Raw genomic sequence first — 24768 nt, 5'->3', positions numbered from 1 at the left:
TGTAGGAGGCTGTTGCGGCAGCGGCTGCTGTTGGGGTAGCTCAGCGAAGGGTAGCAGAGAAAGCTGACGTGCAACTTCCTCCCGCACGAAAGCTTGGATTTGTATGAGCAAGGGGGAGCAATCAGACAAGGGCTGTCATGGAAGAGAGGGCCTCGTCAGCCACTGAGGGGCGCCTGGTCAACTCGCGCTGCCTCCTCAACTCGTGGTAGCTTTGCCGCAAGTTTATGAGCTCTGCTACGGTGCGCGGACTGTTGGCGATCAACATTTGGAAAATGTCATCGACGATGCCCTTCAAAATGTGCTTCAATTTGTCATTTTCGGGCATAGAAGCACCCACACGTTTGCATAGGTAGAGAACCTCTTCGATATAACAGGTGAATGTTTCACCGGGTTGTTGCGCTCGCTCTCGTAACCGCTGCTCGACGCGCAACTTGTAGACGGCAGGGCAACCGAAAACTGCAGCGAAACTGGTCTTGAACGCAGACCAAGACTGAAAGTCGGCTTTGTGATTTTTAAACCACAGGTGAGCCACTCCCGCAAGGTAGAATATGACGGCATTTAACTTGGCGGTATCATCCCAATCGATTGTGCAAGCTCACCCGTTCGTACGTAGACAACCAGTCATTGACGTCCTGTTCATCCATACCGCTGAAAATCGCTGGATGGCGTTGCGGGACAGCGCCAGAGCAGGCAACGGGGGGTGGCGGCGACGTCGGCTGGGCAGAGCCAGGCATGATGGGAGGCAGAGTCCGAGACCGGAGTTCCAGGGTGTAGATGTTCTTGAATACCCCGCACCTTCCACCAATTGTAATGAGTGTACTGAACAGTTCCGAGGGTAACGTCTGTTCGTAACCGAGAAGGCAGGTGACGCAGAGCAGGAACAGCTGGTTGCCCGAACGGCTCACACTCGTGCTAAGCACTGGTGATCCGGCTGGCCCACTGGCCGCACAGCAGGCATGGAAGAGACGATCTGGCTGGCCTTGTTCTTGTGCTCTTCTTCTTCATTACAATATATATATATATATATATATATATATATATATATATATATATATATATATATATATATATATATATATATATATATGTATATATATATATTGTTAAAAGCACGGGGAAAAGGGGTTTATTTGGGCGTGCGAGAGCAGGAACGGCAGGCTACGAACAACAGGAATGGCCGCTGCACAGTCTTCGTTCTTCTTCTCTCTTTATGATCCCCGCGCCCCTTCTACGCGCTTGGACGTGACATATACCTCTCCTCGCAGACAAAGCCCACTGGGCGAGTCAACTAGCTTTCGTGGCGTGCACGATTTCAACCGTGCGACATGCGCGACTTGTGTCCTAGCAGAACGTCTACCAGTGTCCGTGAGGCGCGCGAGAGTATAGTTCACTTCACTGACTTTGTCGATGACAATATACGGTCCATCGTAGTTTGGCAGAAGCTTTTGGCACAAACCGCGCTTCCTTGTGGGAGTCCAAAGCCAAACGAGATCACCAGGGTGATATGTAACAGGCCGATGTCGTGCGTCGTAGCGGGCTTTGGAGTTTCCTTATGATGCTATAGTCCGCAGACGCGCAAGTCTCCGAGTCTCTTCAGCGAAGCGTAGCGTATCGGCGACCGTAGGATTGTCGTGGTGGTAAAAAGGGAGGACAATGTCGAGCGTATACCGGGGCGGCCGAACGTATAGAAGAAAGAAGGGGCTGTAGCCGGTTGTCTCGTGCTTGGCGGTGTTATGCGCGTAAGTAATAAACGGTAGAACTTCATCCCAATTCTTGTGATCGGACGCAACATACATGGAAAGCATATTGGTGATTGTTCGATTAGTGCGCTCAGTGAGACCGTTCGTTTGCGGATGATACGGCGTCGAGTGCTTAAGGTGCGAGTTACATAAACGCACAAGCTCTTCCACGATATCCGCCGTAAATTGACGTCCCCGGTCGCTTATGATAACACCAGGCGGTCCATGTCGCAGAACAATAGCGTGAAGTAAGAAGAGCGACACTTCGGTGGCAGTGGCTGATGGTATAGCCGCCGTCTCGCAATAGCGTGTGAAATAGTCGGCGCAGACGGTTTCCCTTAGATGACCTTGGAAAAGGGCCTAACAGATCAATTCCAACTTGCCGAAAAGGTGAGCTTGGAGGCGGCACAGGTTGAAGGAGACCAGATGGGGCAGTGGTTGGGCGTTTCCGACGTTGGCACTGTATGCAGCTCGCGACATACAACTCAACCGAATGTCGCATCCGGGGCCAGTAAAAGCGTTCTTGAATGCGATAAAGGGTGCGCACAGTGCCTAAGTGACCGGAGGTAGGGTCATCGTGCATAGCCTCAAGGATTGCTGGCCGGAGACGCTGCGGCACCACTAAAAGGAAGCGCGCACCCGTGCTTGAGTAGTTCCTTTTGTACAGGAGCCCGTCCCGTAGACAGTAGCTGCTTGTTGCACTTGAATGGGCGGAATTGAAGAGTGGCTCCAATTTGGTGTCTGTCCGTTGTTCTGCTTTGAACGCATCGATATCAGGAAAAGCGGATGTCACAGAAGCGACGAGATGATCCAAATCGTCTGCGTCGCAGTCCGTCGTGGTAAGCGGCATACGAGAAAGGCAGTCTGCGTCAGCATGTTTTCGGCCACTCTTGTAGGAAACAGTGAAGTTATATTCCTGCAACCTCAAAGCCCAGCGCGCAAGGCGACCACAAGGGTCACGAAGGTTCACGAGCCAGCACAGGGAATGGTGGTCTGTGACGACTAGGAATGGGCGTCCGTAAAAGTACGAGAGAAATCGCTGAACTGCAAAGATTACAGCGAGGCATTCTTGCTCTGTCACCGTGTAATTTCGTTCAGGTTTGCTCAATGCGCGGCTTGCATAAGCAATCACGTGCTGACGGTCGTCATAACGTTGGACCAAGACGGCACCCAGACCGACGCCACCAGCATCTGTGTGGATCTCTGTCGGCGCAGTAGGATTGAAGTGGCGAAGAATAGGTCGGGAGGTCAGCAGGAACTTCAACTGACGAAATGCAGACTCGCACTCGGGTGTCCACTCAAACCGTGAGTCTATGTAGCAGACTTGTCAGAGGATAAGCGACGTCAGCAAAACCAGGAATAACTCGGCGAAAGTAAGAGCAAAGACCCAGAAAACTGCGAAGTTGCTTCACTGACTGCGGTGCACTGAATGCCTCAACAGCTGCCGTCTTGAGGGCATCAGGCCGGATACCGTCTTTGTCAACAAGATGACCCAGCACAAGGGTTTGACGGTCACCAAATTTACACTTCTTGGAGTTCAGAACCAGGCCAGCGTTTTTGATGCAGTCGTGGACAATATCCAGGCGCGTATTGTGCTCACTGAATGTGCGCCCGAATATAACAACGTCATCAAGATAGAACATACAGATGTTCCATTTTAACCCACGCAAAATGGTGTCCATGAACCTTTCAAAGGTTGCTGGAGCGTTGCACAACCCAAATGGCATCACATTGAATTCGAATAATCCATCCGGGGTTATGAAGGCTGTTTTCTCCTTGTCTGCCGGGTGTATCGGAATTTGCCAATATCCTGAGCGCAGGTCCACTGAAGAAAAATAAGAGGCCGAATGAAGGCAATCAATTGCATGATCAATTCGGGGCAGCAGGTAGACATCCTTCTTAGTCACGGCGTTTAATCTGCGGTAATCGACGCAAAATCTCCAGTTACCGTCTTTCTTTCTGACGAGTATGACTGGAGCTGCCCAAGGACTTGAGGACTCTTGTATTATCCCATTTTTCATCGTGTCACTCACTTGTTCTCCGATTATCTTCCGCTCCTTAGGCGACACGCGATAAGGCTTTTGCCTGATCGGGCGCGCAGATCCCGTATCGATAATATGGCGCTTTCGTGACTTGGGAATCGAGAAGGCTTTGTCCGGCTGCGCAAAGTCAAACACTGACAGATGCTTAGAAAGCGTATCGGCCAAGGTATGGCGCTCCCTTGTGCTGAGCGACTTGTTTATCATAGACAGAAGCTTTTTGTCTGAGACGTGGCGAAGGTCAGCAGGTTCACACGGCGGGTCTGTTAGTACGGCTACGGACGAAGACTTGTATTCTGTAAAGTAGGCGAGTTTCAAGCCGTCTGGAAGCAGGACGGGTTCTGCCGAGCAGTTGGCTGTCCACAAGCCAGCACGTCCGTTGCCGATGGATACCACACAATGAGGGACAAAAACGTTCTTCTTCACACAATTTAGATGCATTGGCTCTACGGAGGCATCGAAACTGTCTGGAACTTCACCGCGACATGCAGCCGGCACGCACACAGAGGTGGACGCAGGCACAACAGTATCTGCAGACACACAAAGTTCACCTTGACTGCAAGTGTCCTCTAAGAGCCCTTACGAAACATGGCCATCGACGCAAACTTCCCCCGTGCGACAATCAACGGTCGCACCACACTGCCGCAAAAAGTCGATGCCCAAAATCACTTCATGCGTCGATCGGGGAATAACTACAAACTCCGTCGCGAAAACTCCACCAGCCAAGGATACTTCAGCACTGTACACACAAACAGGGCGCAACGACTCGCCGCTCACTCCACAAAACGTTGCAGCCTGGTCCCACGGAAATACAACTTTGCACCCTAACCGACATTCAAAACCGAGACTCATTACGGATACAGTTGCCCCGGTATCCACTAAAGCCATTGTAGGAACACCATCAACAAGTACATGCACTTTGCTCTTAATCATAGTAACTGCAGGGGGCATTTCTGTCGATAGCACGTGTCGAGCGACCTCACCCCCATCGGCCGCGCTAGCTAGTTTTCCGGTTGTGAAGGCGAGGAGGAGCGGCGCACTGGCGACAGAGATTGACGTAAACGCGGTGCACGAGAAGTTGGCGGTGGCGTCAAACTCCTATCAGATGACGGCGAGTGGCTCCGAAAGCTTCTCTGCCAACAATCGTTGCCGGGAGGGACGCCAGCTGACCAAGAGGTGGTGTACGGCTGTTGAGTTGTCCTCGTAGGAGGTGTGGTCCTTGTTGAAGACCCCGATCGACCATTTCACGTTGTTGGGCGACGATTGCAAAACCTTGCTATGTGGCCCGCGACACCGCATTGGAAACACACCGACAAATGCCGCAAATTTTGATGTTCTTCCACATTGTCACGCATGTTGCTGTCGACTGCATAGCCAGCAGGTGGGTCACATTCATCATGGCTAGGCACCGGCCGCCGGGAGGCGTGCGTGCGGCGAGGGCGTTGGTCGTAGTCATGATCTTGATAGCTCATGGTCCCTCTCGTTTGTGGGGTAGACCTATACTCGACGGTCGCTGAGTGAACCGCGGGCTGCCATGCGGTCGAAACGGCCGTGTTTCTCATCTCGTGTGGTAAGTACGCACTAGTGATGCCGGGCGTGCAACGGTACATCTCTTCCCGATGGAGCAACTCTTCCCGAACAATCTGCAGTATTGTTGATGGAAGGTCAACACACGAGCTCGGGTCTACACTTGCCACCGTTGTGACATTAGCGAGGCGACCAAACTTCGGTATTATCCGTCGAATCTTCAGCGACTCAAAAGTCCTGCAGTGGCGAATGACGTCAGACACGGAATCCAAGCTTTCCTTGCCGATCAAAAAATTGTAGACGTCTTCGGCTATCCCTTTCAACAAATGTCCAACTTTGTCATCTTCAGACATTTGAGAGTTGACTATCTTACACAGTTTCAGCACTTCTTCAATATAAGTCGTACAGGTCTCGCCGGGAATCTGAGCTCTTTGCGAAAGCATCTGTTCAGCGCGTTTCTTTTTTGCGCTAGAGTCTCCAAAACACGCTCTGAGCTCCTCTACGAAAAGCTCCCATGAAGTGAGCGTGTCTTCGTGATTCTCATACCAGACGAGCGCTGTGTCGGTAAGGGAAAACACAACATTGGACAACTGTGCGGTGGCGTTCCAACCGTTAGATCGGCTCACCCTTCGGTAGTTCGTGAGCCACTCGTCGACATCTTCTCCGGCTTTTCCTCCGAAAGTGAGTGGCACCCGGTAGTATTGCCACGGAACGCCAGGTGCTGGCCTTGAAGCCGCGTCAGAACCTTCGGGAATCTGGCAGGCGTATTCAGGCATATGTCAGGTGAGGGTGGCGGAAGTCCGGCAAGTCGACGGCTTCGGCGAAGTTGTAGCAGTGTAGGCTCCGTGGTTACGAGGTGTACCCCGCACCGTCCACCAATTTGTTAAAAGCACGGGGAAAATGGGTTTATTTAGGCGTGCGAGAGCAGGAACGGCACGCTACGAACAACAGGAATGGCCGCTGCACAGTCTTCGTTCTTCTCTTCTTCTCTCTTCATGATCCCTGCGTCCCTTTTACGCGCTTGGACGTAACATTATATATATATATATATATATATATATATATATATATATATATATATATATGTGTGTGTGTGTGTGTGTGTGTGTGTGTGTGTGTGTGTGTGTGTGTGTGTGTGTGTGTGTGTGTGGGCGTGGGCGTCTGTGTGTATGTGACTTGCGGATTGCTTCTGTATTAAAATTAGTAGTAGACTCATAATGTGTCAGATTTGTGTTTGTAATTGAAAGATCGGATTGTCAACCATACCGGAAGTCCCTGTTAACTTGGAGCAAGAGAGAGAGGCAAAAGGGGAGGAAAGATAGGCAGGTTAGCCAGTGTAAGTACCGGCTGGCTACCCTGTGCTGGGAAAGGAGAAAGAAGAAAACTAGAAAAAAAGAAAAAGAATAGTGCGCCGAGTAACACGATGCTACGCGCTACAACATTCAAAGATGGTCGCACAATGCGCGTGTCCTTGAAAACTTCAGCAAAGCCCTTAAGGTCCTGGGTGCCGAAAACCGTGTGGACCAGTGTCCTAGAAATTTTTCGTTTGTGAATGTGCGAGTGTCCAGTTTTTCGAGCGTGGTCACGAGCACTTTTCTTGGAACATTGTAACGGGGACAGTCACAAAGGAGGTGCTAACTTGGACCAAGATTGAAAAAAAGAACAGCTCACTAGCTCTTGAGAAATTGTACCGACTGCATAGTAGCCGTATTCGTGTGTACTTGCAGCCAGTATATTTTTTACACGAAGTATTAATTAATTATTAATTTATTGCTTTTATTAGTGTACCTTTTAATTATTGCTGGAATAGCAAGCATATAAATTACAAATTTATAGGGCACCTCAAATAATCTCCGAATCAAGCATTTGTTTCGTGCGCGCCTTCACCTCGTTGGTTTTTCCGAGTAAAAACAAAATCGCGCGTAACCTCCAAAATACGTAATCGATACGTGCTGGCGTGCCACTACTCAAGCGCCACTACTCAAGTGCTCCCAAGCGAATAGCCACGGTACACGGCTTTACTAGCGGCGGCCGCTCGATACAGGGCTTCACACTAAGTGATGGTCGCGGCATCATGAGAACACGCCACTGACGCATCGATAAGCGTAGCGGAGCCGTAGAGGGAGGGAGGGGGGGAGGATTTCGAAGCCAGGAAACAGTGACGGCGCACTTGGTACTGTAATTTTGCGCACTCATATTGTTCTGTAGATAGGCGCCCCCGGAACATACGTTCCTTTTGCTCCCTTTAGCAATAGAAACAAACGTTCCGCAGGTTGTTGGAGTTGGAGGACGATCCCACCGCTCCCACCAGTTGTTGGATCTGAAGGACAATCCCAATTGCTGTCCGCCAGATTTTTGGACCTTGCCGTTGAGTGCGGGAGTTGGCCGAAGTTGAGGAGCACTTTGAGATGAAAACTGGAGGTTTATTTACATTATTTACAGTGATAAGACCAAGAAATTAACAGTCTTAGAGTCATTACGGGACGGCAGCAACTCGGACGCTGCGGCCCGTGGCAAGAAGCTCGAAAGAGATGAATGAAGGAATGCTCTTTTGCTGCTCCCGGTCTCTGGCTTTCAAGCCCTTCGGTGTCTCGAAGACACGTCACGTTCGGCCAATCGGCGAGCCCGCTCAGGTGACGCCATTTTCGGCCAATCGGCGAGCTCGCTCAGGTGTCGTCATTTGCGGCCAATGGTAGGCGCCCGTGCGATTGTGTCACACCCGGCGGAGAGTGTCGCTCCTTGGGCCCCAATTGTCCAAGTGCTTACTTCTCTCTGCGGTATTGCCTTCCCGGTCTGCAACTACCGTGACACAGGCTGACGGGGGGATTGCTGCTAGGGCTTCCCGGTGCATTACACTCGTCTTGCCCCTGGACCCACGTTACCTGGAACAGTGCCAGGCTCCCGCTACACTTTCGGGAAGAGTCAAGCAGTGAATAGCTCCACCTGCGGCGCACGAGGTGGGGGACACCAACTCGTCTGCACGTGCCGCGTTTCGGGAACGGGGTAGATGTGCTTCTGCGCTCCTTAATTAGCTGTGGCGCGATTCGATGTGGTCTGCTGAGCTCGAAGGAGGCTCAGGAAAAGGTCCCGTATCTAACAAGGCTGTGTTCATCTAATGTGTTTTGGCGGATCTATGTGGCCAGCAAATGCTGTTGTCGAATACGTAAATCATATTTGCTTGACGTGCCAGGGCATAGATAATAACGGGAGATCTCAACGGTACCACGCCAGCGACCTGTTCAATAACCATTCAAAACTAGTGTAAAACGTGGCTGTTTAACGCAGCTTCATGATGTCATCCTATCCTTACATAAACAAAGCTTGCGACAAAGAAGTAAGCAAAAACTGCTTTGTTTTGCCCCTTTTGAGGAGTTCAACACACAGAAAGGATAAATGTTTAAACTAGTTGTACCTTTGGATGTTTCTTTGTGGGCGGCTGAGACGCATTACAAGCTTTTGGTTTATTTTTTTTTGAAATAAAGTCCTGAGTAGCTGTTTTCGGTTCTTCCGAGAGCTGTCTTTCTTTTTTCGTGCTTTTTTGCGCACTGTTTTTCAACATTGGTTCAATTTCTTTGGTAGCTTTGTCGCATGATACGCGAGGTTAAAGCTATCTCGAATGCCTCATGATCAAGAACAACATTCTTGGGTTCGCAGATGCTGACGCTTATCGCACCACGCTAGTTAGGTCACGAAACCTCTCCAGCCATCCTACATGACGAAGCCTTGTACGATGCGGCGATAAACTAATACAGCCGTATATATTTCAAAGGTTGCTAGGCGCTTGTGCAGCGGCGCGAGCTCGCATCTATTTCATATTTCGAGCATTTCGCGAGCTTTTGTAAAACAACTTAGGAAAAAACAACCAGGCACACTTCAGCACGATATAACTGCTCGATTCGGAGGCTATCTAAGGTGCCCTACCACTTTGTGATTGACACGTTTGCAAATCAAGCAATAATTCACACGTTTACTAATTAAAAGCAATTACGTAATACTTCGTGATGAAAAAAGTACTGGCTGTAAGTTGTGGTCTCCTCGCCATGCTCACGCGGCGCGCACGCTCCGATTCCGCGCGCACCGGACGCGGGTTCGAGCACTGCGAGCCGCCACGCGCGCCGGTCCCCTCCGCGTGCCGACGCGCCCCGCCGGCTGAGGGGAAGGCGAGACCGCGCGCGCAGCAAGGGAGGCCCTAGGCAAAGCTCTCGAGAAGCCAGAAAGTACATTTATTAAACTGAGACTCAATACAAACACACGTTTTAACATCACGTCCGAATATGAAGCTAATTAAGACGCAAAACATGGCCAAATGGTCGCCGGTGGCCACTAACGGCGCACCGCGACAGAGAGAGAACAAAGAAACGAGGAACAAAGAACCGCAGCAGTAAGAAGTTGCCTATCCTTCGGTCAGCGCCTGCCATCGCGCCCCTCACAGCAGAGAAAAGGGAAATAGAAAGAAACGACAGACGAGCAGACGGGGGCACGATCGGCAGACGCTGCCTCAGGACATCGAGAGGACGGAAGAGTGCGCGCGCGCCCGCCGACGCCGGGACCCCGACGAGCCGAAGTAACCATCGGCCATCGCCGGACAAAGGGGCCGGCAGAGAGGAACACATACGCACCTTCAGACACCCCGATGTGGTCTCCCCGGGCCCCGTCCTGCGCGCACGCAAGCAGGACCCGGATCCCGCCAAAATGTCGGCCAATGGGGAAAACCTGTTGACCTTCCCGTGGGCTTGATGACAGCAGAGTGACAGTGTTTTATGACCCGCTGCCACCCGTCCAGGCAAGGAGGAGAGGGACACGGAGCCCCCGGCAACACAACGCAATGGCTCCACACAACCACCGCGAGAGCCCGAAAAACGCCGCGAGAGCCAGAAACCCCCACAAAGTACACACGACTGCGTTTACTACAGAGTCGGTAAGATTTCTCTAGAGCTCTTGGGTTTCTTAAAAATCTTGGTCCAAGTTAATTAGGGCTCCCGGTATATGAGGAACATATGCAGAGTGTTCCCAAACTTTTTGAAGCCTCTCGCTAATCGCTGTATCGATTCCTGGAACAATACGTATCCTATATATTTGCAGCTATTAGTATTACTATACAAACGAGCTCTTGGAATTATGACGTATTCGAAATACAAAGACCCGATCAGACTCAATTGTGTTTTAGCCTTCCCACAATTTAACTATAAAATCTGTCTACCCACCAGAATCACTACAAGTTATCGTGTCCCCGTCCCATTTGCCCATTATTTACAATAAGAACTTCGTAAAATTCCCCATGAGCAGGAGCTTACTTGCCCTATATGCGAATGGTGTTTTCACGACATCTAAAAGAAGAAAATGCTGTAACAACTGATGTTTACCTTACCTATATGCCGAAATACATAAAACAAAAAGCCACTTTAGGCGAACGTGGTAAGCGCGGGTAAGCAATCCTATGTATAGCTCGTACGGAATAAAATTCTTAATAATATCAGTAAAGATTTTAATCGATCATTTAGGCGTTATATATTAGACCTCTGAAAAAGTAGAACACTACTTACAGAAATAAAAACGACGATTTTTTTTCTTTTTAGTTTACATCTTGAATGTTTCAGTTCTGTTGCGAAGCCTGAGTTTGTGTTTTCCTGACTGGGTGTCCAAATATTTGATTTGGAGATTGTGCCTGTGCCTACCCTTTCGTTGTTTTGCATGCCTATTTTGCCATGAATCTCCTACTAGCCTTATGGATATGGGTAGATTATTGTATGTTCTGAGTTAGTGAAAAATTATACAATACTAAACTCTGCAGAAAGAGTGCAGAAATGTTACTAAAATTCTCTGTAAGACTGTCAAATCCTGGCCACGGCGGCCACATTTGGATAGGGGCTAAATGCCAAAACAACCGTGTACTTAGATTTAGGTGCACGTTAAAGAACCCCAGGTGGTCGAAATTTCTGGAGTCCTCCACTACGGCGTGCCTCATAATCAGAAAGTGGTTTTGGCACGTAAAACCCCATAATATAATTTTTTCTAATTAAGACTGTCAAATTGATTTTTAAAGAAACGTAGACGTTTTAGCACAATATATTATAGGTTAACGTGACCTGAATAATTTACCTAGTAATTTCATGTTTGTCTATTGTGTGTGCAGGTGCACATAAAACAGTCGATCTAACAGCAGGGTTTACAGGGCTCTTACCTTGCTAATATATTTTGATAATGGAGGATGACAGCTTATTTCTGCGTTTGCCTTCAGATTGTAAGGTTACAATTACAAGAGAATTCAAGAGAACACAAATAACCTAGCTTTTCAAATACCAAAAATCACATAATCTACATTATCCTTGAATCTTTCTGGGGCATGAACGCTCATGGCACAACTAAATTCTGAGGATCGTGCTTGGTCGCTCGTTAACACGGCGATGACAATGACAGGTTATATACTAGGCTTCCACCTCTGAACTATTGAAAGCCGCCGTGAAGTATTGATTGGTCTGAAAACCACGAGAAAAGGAAGCGATTTGTTCAGATTTACGTAAACGAGCCCAGCTGCTACGATATCTACGCCTATCTATGTAGCCAGTCGGTGTCATTCACCAGCTGTGTCCTAAATGTCAGCACAAAATTTGTTCGAATTGGTGTTGGTGAATTAATTTAGTCCTGCGCTTGCGAACATCCACCTGTCCACCGCATTTAGTAATATCACAGAACCCGCACCATTTACACGCATTCAAGTCGCTATTTTCAGGGACGAAAACAACGTCAGTTTTATGGGCGCAATGTGATGACCAGTGTGTTGTGACTTGCACAAAAACGTGAAGAGTACCACAGTGAAGGCAGCGTTGCTTTATCATGAACGGAGCCTATGCGTCATGCAGCAAGTAAGCTGTTTACACGTAGTTTTTAATAATAAAATGCTTTCTACAAATACATCTTTAAAGCAACTTTCCTACCTTCAACGTCGCTAAAATGTCGCCAATTGTGGACACGCTGTCGCTGGGGTGTAGAGGGACGCTTCGAGGCTCGGTGTTATCGCCGCTCCTCTTCAATCTCTGTCATCAAACTTCCACCCAAACTCGCAGCATTCAGTGCAGGCGATATTGTCACGTGGTGGTGACGTTGAATAACACAGTAGCAATACTGTGAACGAGAAAACTAACTTTTATTGGGCGAACCTGTGCCCACAAAACAGGCTACACTTATAGCACAACGATAGCGGCGAACACGCTCGGCGATCGTCGAAAATCTGATCTGCGGGTCAAGCGCGTCGGCTTTTATAGAGCAGTCGTCGAATGTTCCAGACTAATCGTTCGGACCCGCGTGCCTTCCACAAAGTTCTACACCATTCGCGTTACGTGATGAAATCAGATAACACAAGGTTCGGCGACAACAGACAGCCGGGTAGAAGCATCGATAACTTTCCAGAAACGTCGGATACATGCAGGCGCTTCCCGCGCTGTGCGATTACATTTGTTAAGCGGCGAAACGTGGTCGCCCGATAAAGATAAGTACACGTGTCAATATCACTCTGTGGGTCACCACACGCAAGGACGGTCACATAGAGAATACTCTACAACAGGCGGTGAATACCATCGAGGAGCTAGCTGGCGAAGCGGGCTTCACCTTCGTGCATTCTACGTCCGAGTTGTTAGTGATCAGAGATAAACGTGGGGCCGCCCACGCCAAGGGATACGTGCGCCCACGCGTACCCTCTCGGCGTCTGTGTGGAGGACATCCCGTCAAGCAGGTACGGAGCGTACGAATTTTGGAAATATATATATACAAATTGGAAGACGCTTGAGAAACTGAAGGCAGCAGTGAACTTGTCGTTGAGGCCAATCAGGCGGATTACGAACCGCAAGAGAGGGTTGAAGGAGAGAGACCTTTGTAGATTGGTACAGTTACTTGTCCTGAGTAGAATGCTTTACTCACTCCCATATCTAAAACTAGATTCCGCGGAAAAGAATAAAGCTGAAGCAATCATTACGCGTACAAGGCCGCTCTAGGATTACCAAATTGCACTTCCGCGGAAAGGCTCCTGCGTTTGAGGGTGTCGACCGGGGAAGAGCTGGAAGAGCTGAAAGAAGCACGTATAACGATGCAGCTGTGTAGACTTAAGCGCACGTGTGCTGGAAGGGTCATGCATGAACGTCTGGGGATAGGAACCGAAATCACAGCGCAGGACGTTAAGGCGTATAGTTACCCAAGAGGGTCCGGAAAGCGATTGTAATAAAACGTGTGCCTTAGAACATGTACCCTGCATATCAATCACCATATCATATCAGGTACACCTACGCGCGTGAAAAGGGAGAAAGCGGGGAGGAAGCGCGGGGGCCTCGACCCCGCAGGCGAGTGCGCACTTTGCACAGTGGTCGCGCAAGCCGTGAAGGGCAGACGGCTCGTGCGCGCTGTGTTCTCGCCGCTCTCGCGTTGAAGCGATCGACGTAGGTCGCTCCGCTCGCTGCTGCTGCCGCGCTTACACCAGCGTTTTGGCAGCGTGTCCGCGCTCAGCGGGTGTGACGTTTTCGTGTTCGCTTGTGTGCGCTTACGCGTTAGTAAGCGAATGTTTCCAAGTTTATGCCGCCGATAAGGCTGCTATCCTTACTTGGTATAGCTATCTACTAATTTGCATCGCAATCGATGCGTCCCTTTTCGGGCGAAACTGCGACTTTCTTTAGCGCTTGATCAAAGCTTGCCAGGTAAACGGTTGCTTATATGACAACTAGAATCCACCCTATACAAATACTATGGCTTTTTACATGAACACTATCACCAAATTTAACCTCTGTCGACAGGGAGAATATAACGTACAGCTATTCCAAACTTTTCTATTCCAACTCTGCAATCAGCCCTCCGCGATTGGTCAAAATCTTTTTTGGACCACCCTCACTTCGCCTGTCTGTCACGCGACGTCACGAAAACCGCGATAGCTCCCCATGTGATACGACGTGTACACACTGATTATGCATCATCTTACTGAGCAAAAGAAAAATAGGTATTTCTGATTCGATAAATTTCGCCATTAGCCCTCGGCTACTGGTCAAGAGTTTTCGGGCTGCACTCACTTCACCTGCCGGTCACGCGACGTCACAAAACCGCGAGAACTCACCGCCTCAAAGTGACGTGTACTGCACGCGTCAATGTATGCCGAACAAAACTGAATTTCCTTCTGAAAAGCCGCAGGCTGCCCCATTCCGAAAGGAACAAAAGATGGCTGCCGCCGATCACTCAGGCACTGGCTACTCGCACCTGCCGCAGAACATGGGTTTATTTGCGTATAATAATGCTTTCTGCGTGGCCGTGTAACCTTTTCCAGCACTTTCGGTGCGTTTACGACCTTGTTCTACCAACTCTTCTTTGCTGAGGATCCGTTTTATTGTCATTCTTAAGCTTCCGTTGCATGCCACCGCGATTTTCGACCGGCCACCGCAAGCTAAGTAAGGGAAAGCGGACCAATGGCAGACGCCGGCGCCACCCTCTTCATGCGGTTATCGATTTTCAGTGCGCTGGCTCGGCCCCGTCGAATCCCTCTCCACTTGGCTGTTCTCCTCGCCTCTTGTCAGGCAATTAGGTAAGACAAGCCGCTCAATGTAGGCAATGTTATTCGTTTTTCAAGCAAAAAATGTGACCGTCTATGATCGAGGAGAGCGTTTGATTGGTCTGTTCAGACAACCCTGCGGGTCACCGCCCGTTGCTTGCGTCGGCGGTTACGCAAATTTGACGTCAGGAGATTCGAATAAAAACATATTGGAATAGCTTTACGCTATAGGGCCCCAGCTCTACGATACTAACCGAAAATCGTGAAGTCTCACCCGGAAGCCCCACTCTCAAGACGTCAGACACATCAGTTGAGCCCTTGACAGCAAACAGGCCGTGAAGCTTCAGTAGGATCTTGATGAGGGCTAGTTGGTTCATATTTAGAACTGAGGTTAAACAGTGCGAATGAAACAAGGACACGAGGAAACAAATACCACAGACAAGCGCTGGTAACTTGCTGATTGGACAGAATACATGTATAACTGCATAACTAATGTATGTATAATTAATACATGTATAACTGCATAACTGCTAACTTGGACTGAAGCACATGATCACTAATTTCTGCCAGGATCCATAGTTTGGGAGAATACCTCGTAACGAGCACTTTGGCTCGGGCGTCACAGATACTCGTATAAAGAATACACGCAACCTGTCACTTTTACATGCTATGTATCTTTGTCAGCCACTCCAGGTCTGGTCTCTTGCGAAACTAGATATAAATCCACCTTTGTTTTTATATCGTGTTACAGATGTCCATGATCAGCAGGCCAAAAGCGTTCGGCTTGACAGAGAGCCTACAAGGTGCCGGCCGTAATCCACGGATGCCTTGTTTGCTTCATTGTTCACTTCCAAAGGCTCCTGTCTATAGCAGCCATATCTTTCTTCTTAAGATATATTATGGGAGCACTGCGAACTTGCCTTCTTTAAAAGGCCAGGAGCAGGCTCAGTTGTTTTTTCGCGAACTATATGCCACTACAGGCCGTGACTCATCTTTGTTACCATTACGCGACTTGGGCTGGTATCGCATCAGGTAATCCGCAGCTTTCGCGCAGCCCATCGTCTTCTCTTGAGGTGACACCTTGCCTGGGATAGTTGCCCGCGCCATAAGACCTTTTACACAAGGTGATAAGCAGTCTCTTCTTCAGGGCGCCATCCTGGACTGATGGTAGCGACGTGCAAAGGAGGTACGTCACCATGGTGTCTTGCATAGCTGGTTTCGTACCTGGTTCTAGTAGGAGTCAGTTGCCTATGCAGCTAGGCAACGATGCTCACGCAAATGTCATATTCTGATCCACCCATCTTGTTGCCCGGATGCATCCTACCAAAGCCAATCTTACAGTAATCTGACTTGCCTCCAGTATTCCCATCTTAAGTTTCTCCAAATCCGCTTTTAGTGCCCAGTAAGGGCTCAAACAGTCCAACGAATGAAACGAAGTCCTGAATCAGGCCGTCACACACTGAGTTGTAGGACATCGAACAGTAATGGCAAGTGGTTACAGCGATGGTACTCGCGCAAGTCGACTAATAAACTAAGGGAAACAGAACAAGAAGAACGTTGTCCATGGCATAAGAAATGTGAAGAAACAAAGTCGGAAGCTGGGTCATTCGGTACATGATTAAACGGGAAAAACCAATGAAAAAAAAAAGAAAACGTACATAAGCAAAAGATGTAATGAACTAACGATTGAGTATTTTATTATAAGAAAAAAAAACACTTATTCAAAACTATTCACGAAGGTGCTCTTATTTTAACGTTGATGTTTCCTCGAAACATAGTTCCTGCCTTGCAATTCATGCCCCTCGAAACTGAAGAGCGACGACGACGACGACGACGCTGAGGAATTCGCGGTCAAATCCCCCATCCTGGGTAGGAGCCATACGTGTCACAGGCTACAACAACATCCTATGAAATGCAGTGCGCAATCTCGCGCTGCACGTGATAACAAAGCTGTGCAGCGAAAGCGAATAAATCGACTCTGTCAGCAATACCTGCGCGGCAATACTAAGGTGCGCTTTCTTCGGGCACTTAGGTTCTTTCAGAGGGGGAGCACCTGGCGAAAATATTTACCGTAAGTTTGTGTCTGAGTGCCGATAAGCTCATGCTAAAGAGAATGAAAGCGTAGGCTTACTACTGAAACAAAAAGAACGATAACTCCTACAAGGCTTCCATAATGTCAAGAGTGTTTGAAAGTGTCAATACAGGACTCGTCAAGGGTAGGAACCACGAGGCTATTATACGATGAGTAGCTGCGGGGATCGCCGCATGCAGACTCTATGAAGTTGGGCACCTCTCGCGCTATGATTAAATTACGGTACTTGACCCTGCTGAATGTGAAACGCCACGTTTAATGCTTGCTTATGTTCTTCCGAGTTATGCGCTCTCCTCTAGTATAGTCGAGAAGAGACCCTCCACACATCGTAAATGGAGAAGTGCATACAACGGGACACACGGTACGCATTAAAGGGTATTAAAACGGCTATCGCCTGCTCGCGCCAATGCAAGCTGAGACAGACCAACAGTTGAGTTGGCTGACAGCCTTGTGTTCACTGAACGCAACCGCGTTGTAACCCGGCAGCCACACTGGCGCGGGTTCCGCAGCCGGTGGTGGTCGAGGACGGCGCCACTCTGGGAGCGCGAGCCGGGCCGGCTGCACCGAGGCGTGTGGACGCCGGGTCATGTGGATCGGTGTCCAAAAACCGGACTAGTATAAAGCTCACAGCGTGCATTGTTGATAATCTAAAATAAGGGCACCGCCCCATTTCGTGAGGGCATTTAGAAGAGAGGGGAGAAGCGAGCGAGCTGATGCCGCCGTTGGTCGATATGCGCCACTTTCTCTTCGTGAGACCTATCTCTAAGTGTCGCCGGATGGCCGCGATCATTCCTTGAACATTCGTCTGCCGGGAGGAGAAACTCAAATCATCTTTCCAATCTTGGTGCGAATTATTTGCGCAGCTATTTGTGTTGATGGATGAGATATATCTGAAAAAGTATATCACGTCGCAATACAACGTTTCCTAAATTTTCTCACCCTTCTTTGAATTCTCGTCGTCTTCCTGTTTCGTACTGATTACTTCAACTTTCAGGATGTACCAAAGCGGTCCAATTCAATACGCTTCAGCAACATGGTTAGATATGAAAAATAAACCTTTCAATTACCTACTTAGATCTTGAGCCTGGAGCGCTGTCAAGATTACTTGCAATTAATTCCTTGCTACAAGCGTGGAACCGTTTCTTCATGTTCGAATTATGTCTGTGTTCTGGACGAATATAAATAATAAAGATAATGCGCACATCATACAGATCTGCTAACATGTAAGTGCTGAAGTTATTATTTCCCTATGCGTGAAGAAACAAGAAGGCCGAACATTACTATAAAATTTACGCTTAGTAGTTCGCGTTATTATACTGAGGCAGTGAGAGTTTAATAATAATTATGATCAATTTCATCACAATTTCTAATAATGCTTTTCTTTGTGCGGTCGTTGTAGGTTCAGGGTCTGACTGTAACACCAAGGTCCACGAATTGGAAGAAGACGTGAGTTTATTTTAATGTCTTTTTTTGAATAAATGTCTGCTCTCTGCGAAAGTTTTTTTAGACGACGAAGGATATAGCCTTCACTGCAGCAGGGAAATTGAGCTTTCTTCCTTGCCAAATTAAGTTTTGACTGAGATCTGAATGAAAAATTACATTTCCCGCTTTTTCAAAAAGCACACACACACACACACACACACACACATAATATGTGTATTATATATATATATATATATATATATATATATATATATATATATATATATATATATACGTGTTCTGCTGTGGACGTATAGGGCGTTTATTTTTCGAAATTGACCGCGGAATGCGGCGCGCACTCTTCGTTGCGCTGTATTGGCCTAAAAGGCGTACTTTTGTTGCACAAACAATCGAAATGCATCACCGAGAAATTAGAAACAAATCTTTTTGGGGGACTTCATTGCATAAATAAACGCAGTGCAAGAAAATGGTGCAATTTTCATGGTGCTTATTCAAAACTAGTGCTACATTAAAAGTTTGTTCCAAATGAATGCTTCTTAAAAACTGAATGGCTTCAATTGGCAAATTGCAATAAGGGCGGTGCAGTAATTAGATGGTTGACTGGTGAACATTCGCTAATGATACAATTGTGCGTTTGATATATGGTACAAGTCACAGGTGCCAACCGCATCTGGGGGTTCTTTTAAGTTGTTCCTAACTTTTTCCTTTATTTTTTCAATTGACTACAAGCTTGTTACATTATTATCCGTTTGGGCTTACTCCGCTCTTTATTAAATAATATATTCGCTTAATTTCTGCGAGTCCTGATAATTGCGAGAAAGGGTCTTACAAAGGAATTAAGCAAATTAATCTTAATTTCCAATGTTCCATGGGCAGTTCCTACCTAGACAATAAATATCTTGGTAAACGTTCGAATTGCTTCCTATACTGGTCTGCAAGGCTTTACAGTGAAAGAACTGGTACGATGCTCGAAAAAGGTATATGCTTGTTTTAATGGTATCCTGGGAGAACTGGACCATTCACGGAGTTTATTTTTAGCGCTTAAGACGTCCTGATAAGCTAGTTGGTAATTCGTGACTTAGATATAAGGGCTAGCTTGAAAAACCAGATGGACACTCAAGAAGCGCTGAACTTTTCAGCGCTTATCTTTTTTTTTTTTGGTGTCCGTTCTTTTTCAAATGCTCTGTCTATACAACTAAGCTATATTTAGAGGGAATAAGGGGAGTGTTAGCGGCAATATATCGTATAATATGCGCAACAAGGGACGTTCCGAAAGTAAGTTTCGTCATTAATTTTCTATATAAAGGGGAAGATTGATTGCAAAAAAAAAAATACACCACGATATCACGAACTGTTCATGAATAGTTCATCATGAATAGTGAATCACGAACATCATGTGCCCCGCACTATTATTCCACATAGTCGCCATCGACATTGGGACATTTTGAAGAAACCCGTCTGAAGAAAACACTCCGGTAAAGCTCGGTGCGCTGCAAGGAATTGTCGCACAGCCTGCTCCACCTCGGCCGTGTTTTCGTCCGCCCGCCGCTACGCTCTCTCCTTCGGCACTCTGCGCATGCGTGTTTCCTCCTCTGCTGACGCTCCTTTCTACGTTCAACTAGCACCCGGCGTGAATTCTTATGGCGATTATTTGTTTCACCTGGTGTACCATCTTCTCTTTCAAAATAAAAAGGAAATCACGAAACTAACTTTCTGAACGTCCCTTGTATAGAAAGACATTCAAATGTGTTGGTGAATAAATGGATGAATGACAGTTACTTCGTTTTTTGGCTGCAGTGTACAAGCGTTATTAAAGCACTCGCGCTTAGATGAGAAGGTGCAGCGGTGGCGTAGAGGTAGAACACCCGCCTCGCGTGCAAGAGGTCCGTGGTTCGAAACCCGGTGTCGCGCAATTTTCCACCGGATTAAAAAAAAAAGAAATCCGCGTGTTGATAAAATTGCATAAAGAAGCCTGGAGTGCGTCCTGATCCCGGTGACCAGAACCGGTAACGCACTCCTTCACCAGAGCAGGATTGGCCACCCTGGTGCAGTACTTAGCCACAACCTCCTATATGAACACAACAATCACACCCCGGCCCTCAGTCCCCAGCAGCTGCGAAGCAACTGACCACGGCGGCGGTCAGACCTGCGACGCAGCAGAGGGTGCTAAGAATCCCTGGCTCCGGACAGGCCGCCATTGGAACATGAACCTGGGAACGTTTAACGCTGGAACGTTATCTAGTGAGGCGAGTCTAGCAGTGCTATTGGAGGAATTAGAGGGCAGTAAATGGGATATAATAGGGCTCAGTGAAGTTAGGAGGCCAGAAGCAGCATGTACAGTGCTAAAAAGCGGGCACGTCCTGTGCTACCGGGGCTTAGCGGAGAGGCGAGAACTAGGAGTCGGATTCCTGATTAATAAGAATATAGCTGGTAACATACAGGAATTCTATAGCATTAACGAGAGGGTGGCAGGTCTTGTTGTGAAACTTAATAAGAGGTACAAAATGACGGTTGTACAGGTCTACGCCCCTACATCCAGTCATGATGACCAGGAAGTCGAAAGCTTCTATGAAGACGTGGAATCGGCGATGGGTAAAGTCAAAACAAAGTACACTATACTGATGGGCGACTTCAATGCCAAGGTAGGCCAGAAGCAGGCTGGAGACAAGGCAGTGGGGGAATATGGCATAGACACTAGGAATAGCAGGGGAGAGTTATTAGTAGAGTTTGCGGAACAGAATAATATGCGGATAATGAATACCTTCTTCCGCAAGCGGGATAGCCGAAAGTGGACGTGGAGGAGCCCGAACGGCGAGACTAGAAATGAAATAGACTTCATACTCTGCGCTAACCCTGGCATCATACAAGATGTGGACGTGCTCAGCAAGGTGCGCTGCAGTGACCATAGGATGGTACGAACTCGAATTAGCCTAGATCTGAGGAGGGAACGGAAGAAACTGGCACATAAGAAGCCGATCAATGAGTTAGCGGTAAGAGGGAAAATAGAGGAATTCCAGATCAAGCTACAGAACAGGTATTTGGCTTTAACTCAGGAAGAGGACCTTAGTGTTGAAGCAATGAACGACAATCTTGTGGGCCTCATTAAGGAGTGTGCAATAGAAGTCGTTGGTAACTCCGTTAGACATGATACCAGTAAACTATCGCAGGAGACGAAAGATCTGATCAAGAAACAACAATATATGAAAGCCTCTAACCCTACAGCTAGAATAGAACTGGCAGAACTTTCGAAGGTAATCAACAAGCGTAAGACAGCTGACATAAGGAAGTATAATATGGATAGAATTGAACATGCTCTCAGGAATGGAGGAAGCCTAAAAGCAGTGAAGAAGATACTAGGAATTGGCAAGAATCAGATGTATGCGTTAAGAGAGAAAGCCGGCAATATCATTACTAATATGGATGAGATAGTTCAAGTGGCTGAGGAGTTCTTTAGAGATATATAGAGTACCAGTGGCACCCACGACGATAATGGAAGAGAAAATAGTCTAGAGGAATTCGAAATCCCACAGGTAACGCCGGAAGAAGTAAAGAAAGCCGTGGGAGCTATGCAAAGGGGACAGGCAGCTGGGGAGGATCAGATAACAGCAGACTTGTTGAAGGATGGTGGGCAGATTGTTCTAGAGAAACTGGCCACCCTGTATATGCAATGCCTCATGACTTCGAGCGTACCGGAATCTTGGAAAAACGCTAACATAATTGTAATCCATAAGAAAGGGGACGCCAAAGACTTGAAAAATTATAGACCGATCAGCTTACTGTCCGTTGCCTACAAATTATTTACTAAGGTAATTGCAAACAAAATCAGGAACACCTTAGACTTCAGTCAACCAAAGGACCAGGCAGGATTCCGTAAAGGCTACTCAACAATAGACCATATTCACACTATTAGTCAGGTGATAGAAAAATCTGCGGAATATAGCCAACCTTTAATATAGCTTTCATTGATTACGAGAAAGCGTTTGATTCAGTCGAAACCTCAGCAATCATGGAGGCATTGCGGAATCAGGGTATAGACGAGCCGTATGTAAAAATACTGAAAGATATCTATAGCGGCTCCACAGCCACCGTAGTCCTCCATAAAGAAAGCAACAAAATCCCAATAAAGAAAGGCGTCAGGCAGGGAGATACGATCTCTCCAATGCTATTCACAGCGTGTTTACAGGAGGTATTCAGAGACCTGGATTGGGAAGAATTGGGGATAAGAGTTAACGGAGAATACCTTAGTAACTTGCGATTCGCTGATGATATTGCCTTGCTTAGTAACTCAGGGGACCAGCTTCAATGCATGCTCACTGACCTGGAGAGGCAAAGCCGAAGGGTGGGTCTAAAAATTAATTTGCAGAAAACTAAAGTAATGTTTAACAGTCTCGGAAGAGAACAGCAGTTTACGATAGGTAGTGAGGCACTAGAAGTGGTAAGGGAATACATCTACTTAGGACAGGTAGTGACTGCGGATCCGGATCATGAGACGGAAATAATCAGAAGAATAAGAATGGGCTGGGCTGCGTTTGGCAGGTATTCTCAGATCATGAACAGCAGGTTGCCATTATCCCTCATAAGGAAAGTGTATAACAGCTGTGTCTTACCAGTACTCACGTACGGGGCAGAAACCTGGAGGCTTACGAAAAGGGTTCTTCTTAAATTGAGGACGACGCAACGAGCTATGGAAAGAAGAATGATAGGTGTAACGTTAAGGGATAAGAAAAGAGCTGATTGGGTGAGGGAACAAACGCGAGTTAATGATATCTTAGTCGAAATCAAGAAAAAGAAATGGGCTTGGGCAGGACACGTAATGAGGAGGGAAGATAACCGATGGTCATTAAGAGTTAGGGAATGGATTCCAAGGGAAGGGAAGCGTAGCAGGGGGCGGCAGAAAGTTAGGTGGGCGGATGAGATTAAGAAGTTTGCAAGCAAGGCATGGCCACAATTAGTACATGACCGGGGTTGTTGGAGAAGTATGGGAGAGGCCTTTGCCCTGCAGTGGGCGTAACCAGGTGATGATGATGATGATGAATAACAGCATCGATAATGCTGGAGGCAACGTTTATGAGGAGGTTGTTTTTTTCTTAAAGCCGTATGAACGGGATATACCGAGGTAAAGGGAGCTTTGAGGCGAGTTCTATCCTCCAGACAATTTTTCAGCCACATGATCAGATGCTTTACTTCATGCGTCTGATCTAGTATTGCTTGTGACACATCCCTTTGTGTGTGGCTTATTAAGCGAAAGCCTTAGACCTCTGTTTCAAGGTCCCGTTGTGAGCTACAGAAAATATCACGTGACCGAAGGAAGGCGGGAAGCGAACCAAAGCATGTGCAGCTGTGTATAAGAGATGATTAATGATTAGCAAAGTATTGATTGATTAGTGATTGGATTAAGATGAGTTCGGGTGTATTAGGGAGGTTTAAGGTGGATTAAAGTCGATGAAGGCGCATTAGGGTGAATGAAGTGATTAAGGTGCATAAAGGAGGACTAGGTTGGGTTAAGGTCGATGAAGGTGTATTAGGGTGGATGAAGGTGCGTTGAGGTGGATTAAGGCCAATTATAGTGAATTAGGATGGATTAATGTGCATGAAGGATAATGCTGGATTAAGGTGCATTAAGGAGGATTATGGCGGGGTAGGGTGAATTAAAGTGAATGAAGGAGCATTAGGGTGGATTAGGAGGATTAGGGTGGGCTATGGTAGATGAATGCGGATTCGGGTGGATTAAGGTGAATTAAGGACGAGTATAGTGGATTAGGGTGGATTAAAGTGAATGAGGGAGCATTAGGGTTGATTAAGGAGGATTAAAGTGCATTAAGGATGCTTAGAGTAGATTAAGGTCGATGAAGGTGGATGAGGGTGCATTAAGGAGTAGTTTCGCGGATTATGGTGGATCAAAGTGAATGAAGGAGGATTAAGGTCGATGAATGTGGATTCAGTGGATTAACGTGCATTAGGAGTATTATGGTAGACTAATCAGCCTTAATCCTCAGTGAGCCCTAATCCACCTTAATACAACCTAATCAACCTACATCGCCCCTAATGGACCTTAGCCTATCCTATACGGTCTTAATCCTCCTTTATCAATACTAATCCATCATAATCCGCCTTAATCCTCCTTCATCGACCTTAATGCTTATTCATGCACCTTAATCCAACTTAATCCTGCTTAATAGTCCCAATCTACCTTAATACACCCTAATCCACCTCTGTCAAACATAATTCAGCTCCATGGTCCCTATTACACCCTAATATACCCTAATGCATCCTAATCGATCTTAATCCTTCTTTATCAACCCTAATTCACCTTAATCCACATTAATCGGCCTTAATCTTCCTTTACCCACCTTAATCCTCCCCAATCCTCGTTCATGCACCCTAATCCACCCTAATCGGTTTTAATAC

The 24768-nt window shown here is 47.3% G+C and overlaps 1 protein-coding gene across 2 annotated transcripts in view; it reads left to right on the top strand.

Moving 5' to 3' along the window:
* Nucleotides 1-24768, top strand: part of LOC142576684 (uncharacterized) — a 268560-nt gene that overhangs the window by 31151 nt on the left and 212641 nt on the right. For both annotated transcript variants that reach the window (XM_075686916.1, XM_075686915.1), the window contains exon 2: nucleotides 18317-18363. In XM_075686916.1, the coding sequence (XP_075543031.1) occupies nucleotides 18317-18363 (47 nt within the window). The remainder of the gene's footprint in view (nucleotides 1-18316; nucleotides 18364-24768) is intronic.

This window comes from Dermacentor variabilis, chromosome 3 (assembly GCF_050947875.1).
Source record: "Dermacentor variabilis isolate Ectoservices chromosome 3, ASM5094787v1, whole genome shotgun sequence".
Lineage (NCBI taxonomy): Eukaryota > Metazoa > Arthropoda > Arachnida > Ixodida > Ixodidae > Dermacentor > Dermacentor variabilis.
The sequence above is the reverse complement of the archived record's forward strand: the minus strand, read 5'-3'. Positions and strand labels throughout refer to the sequence as shown.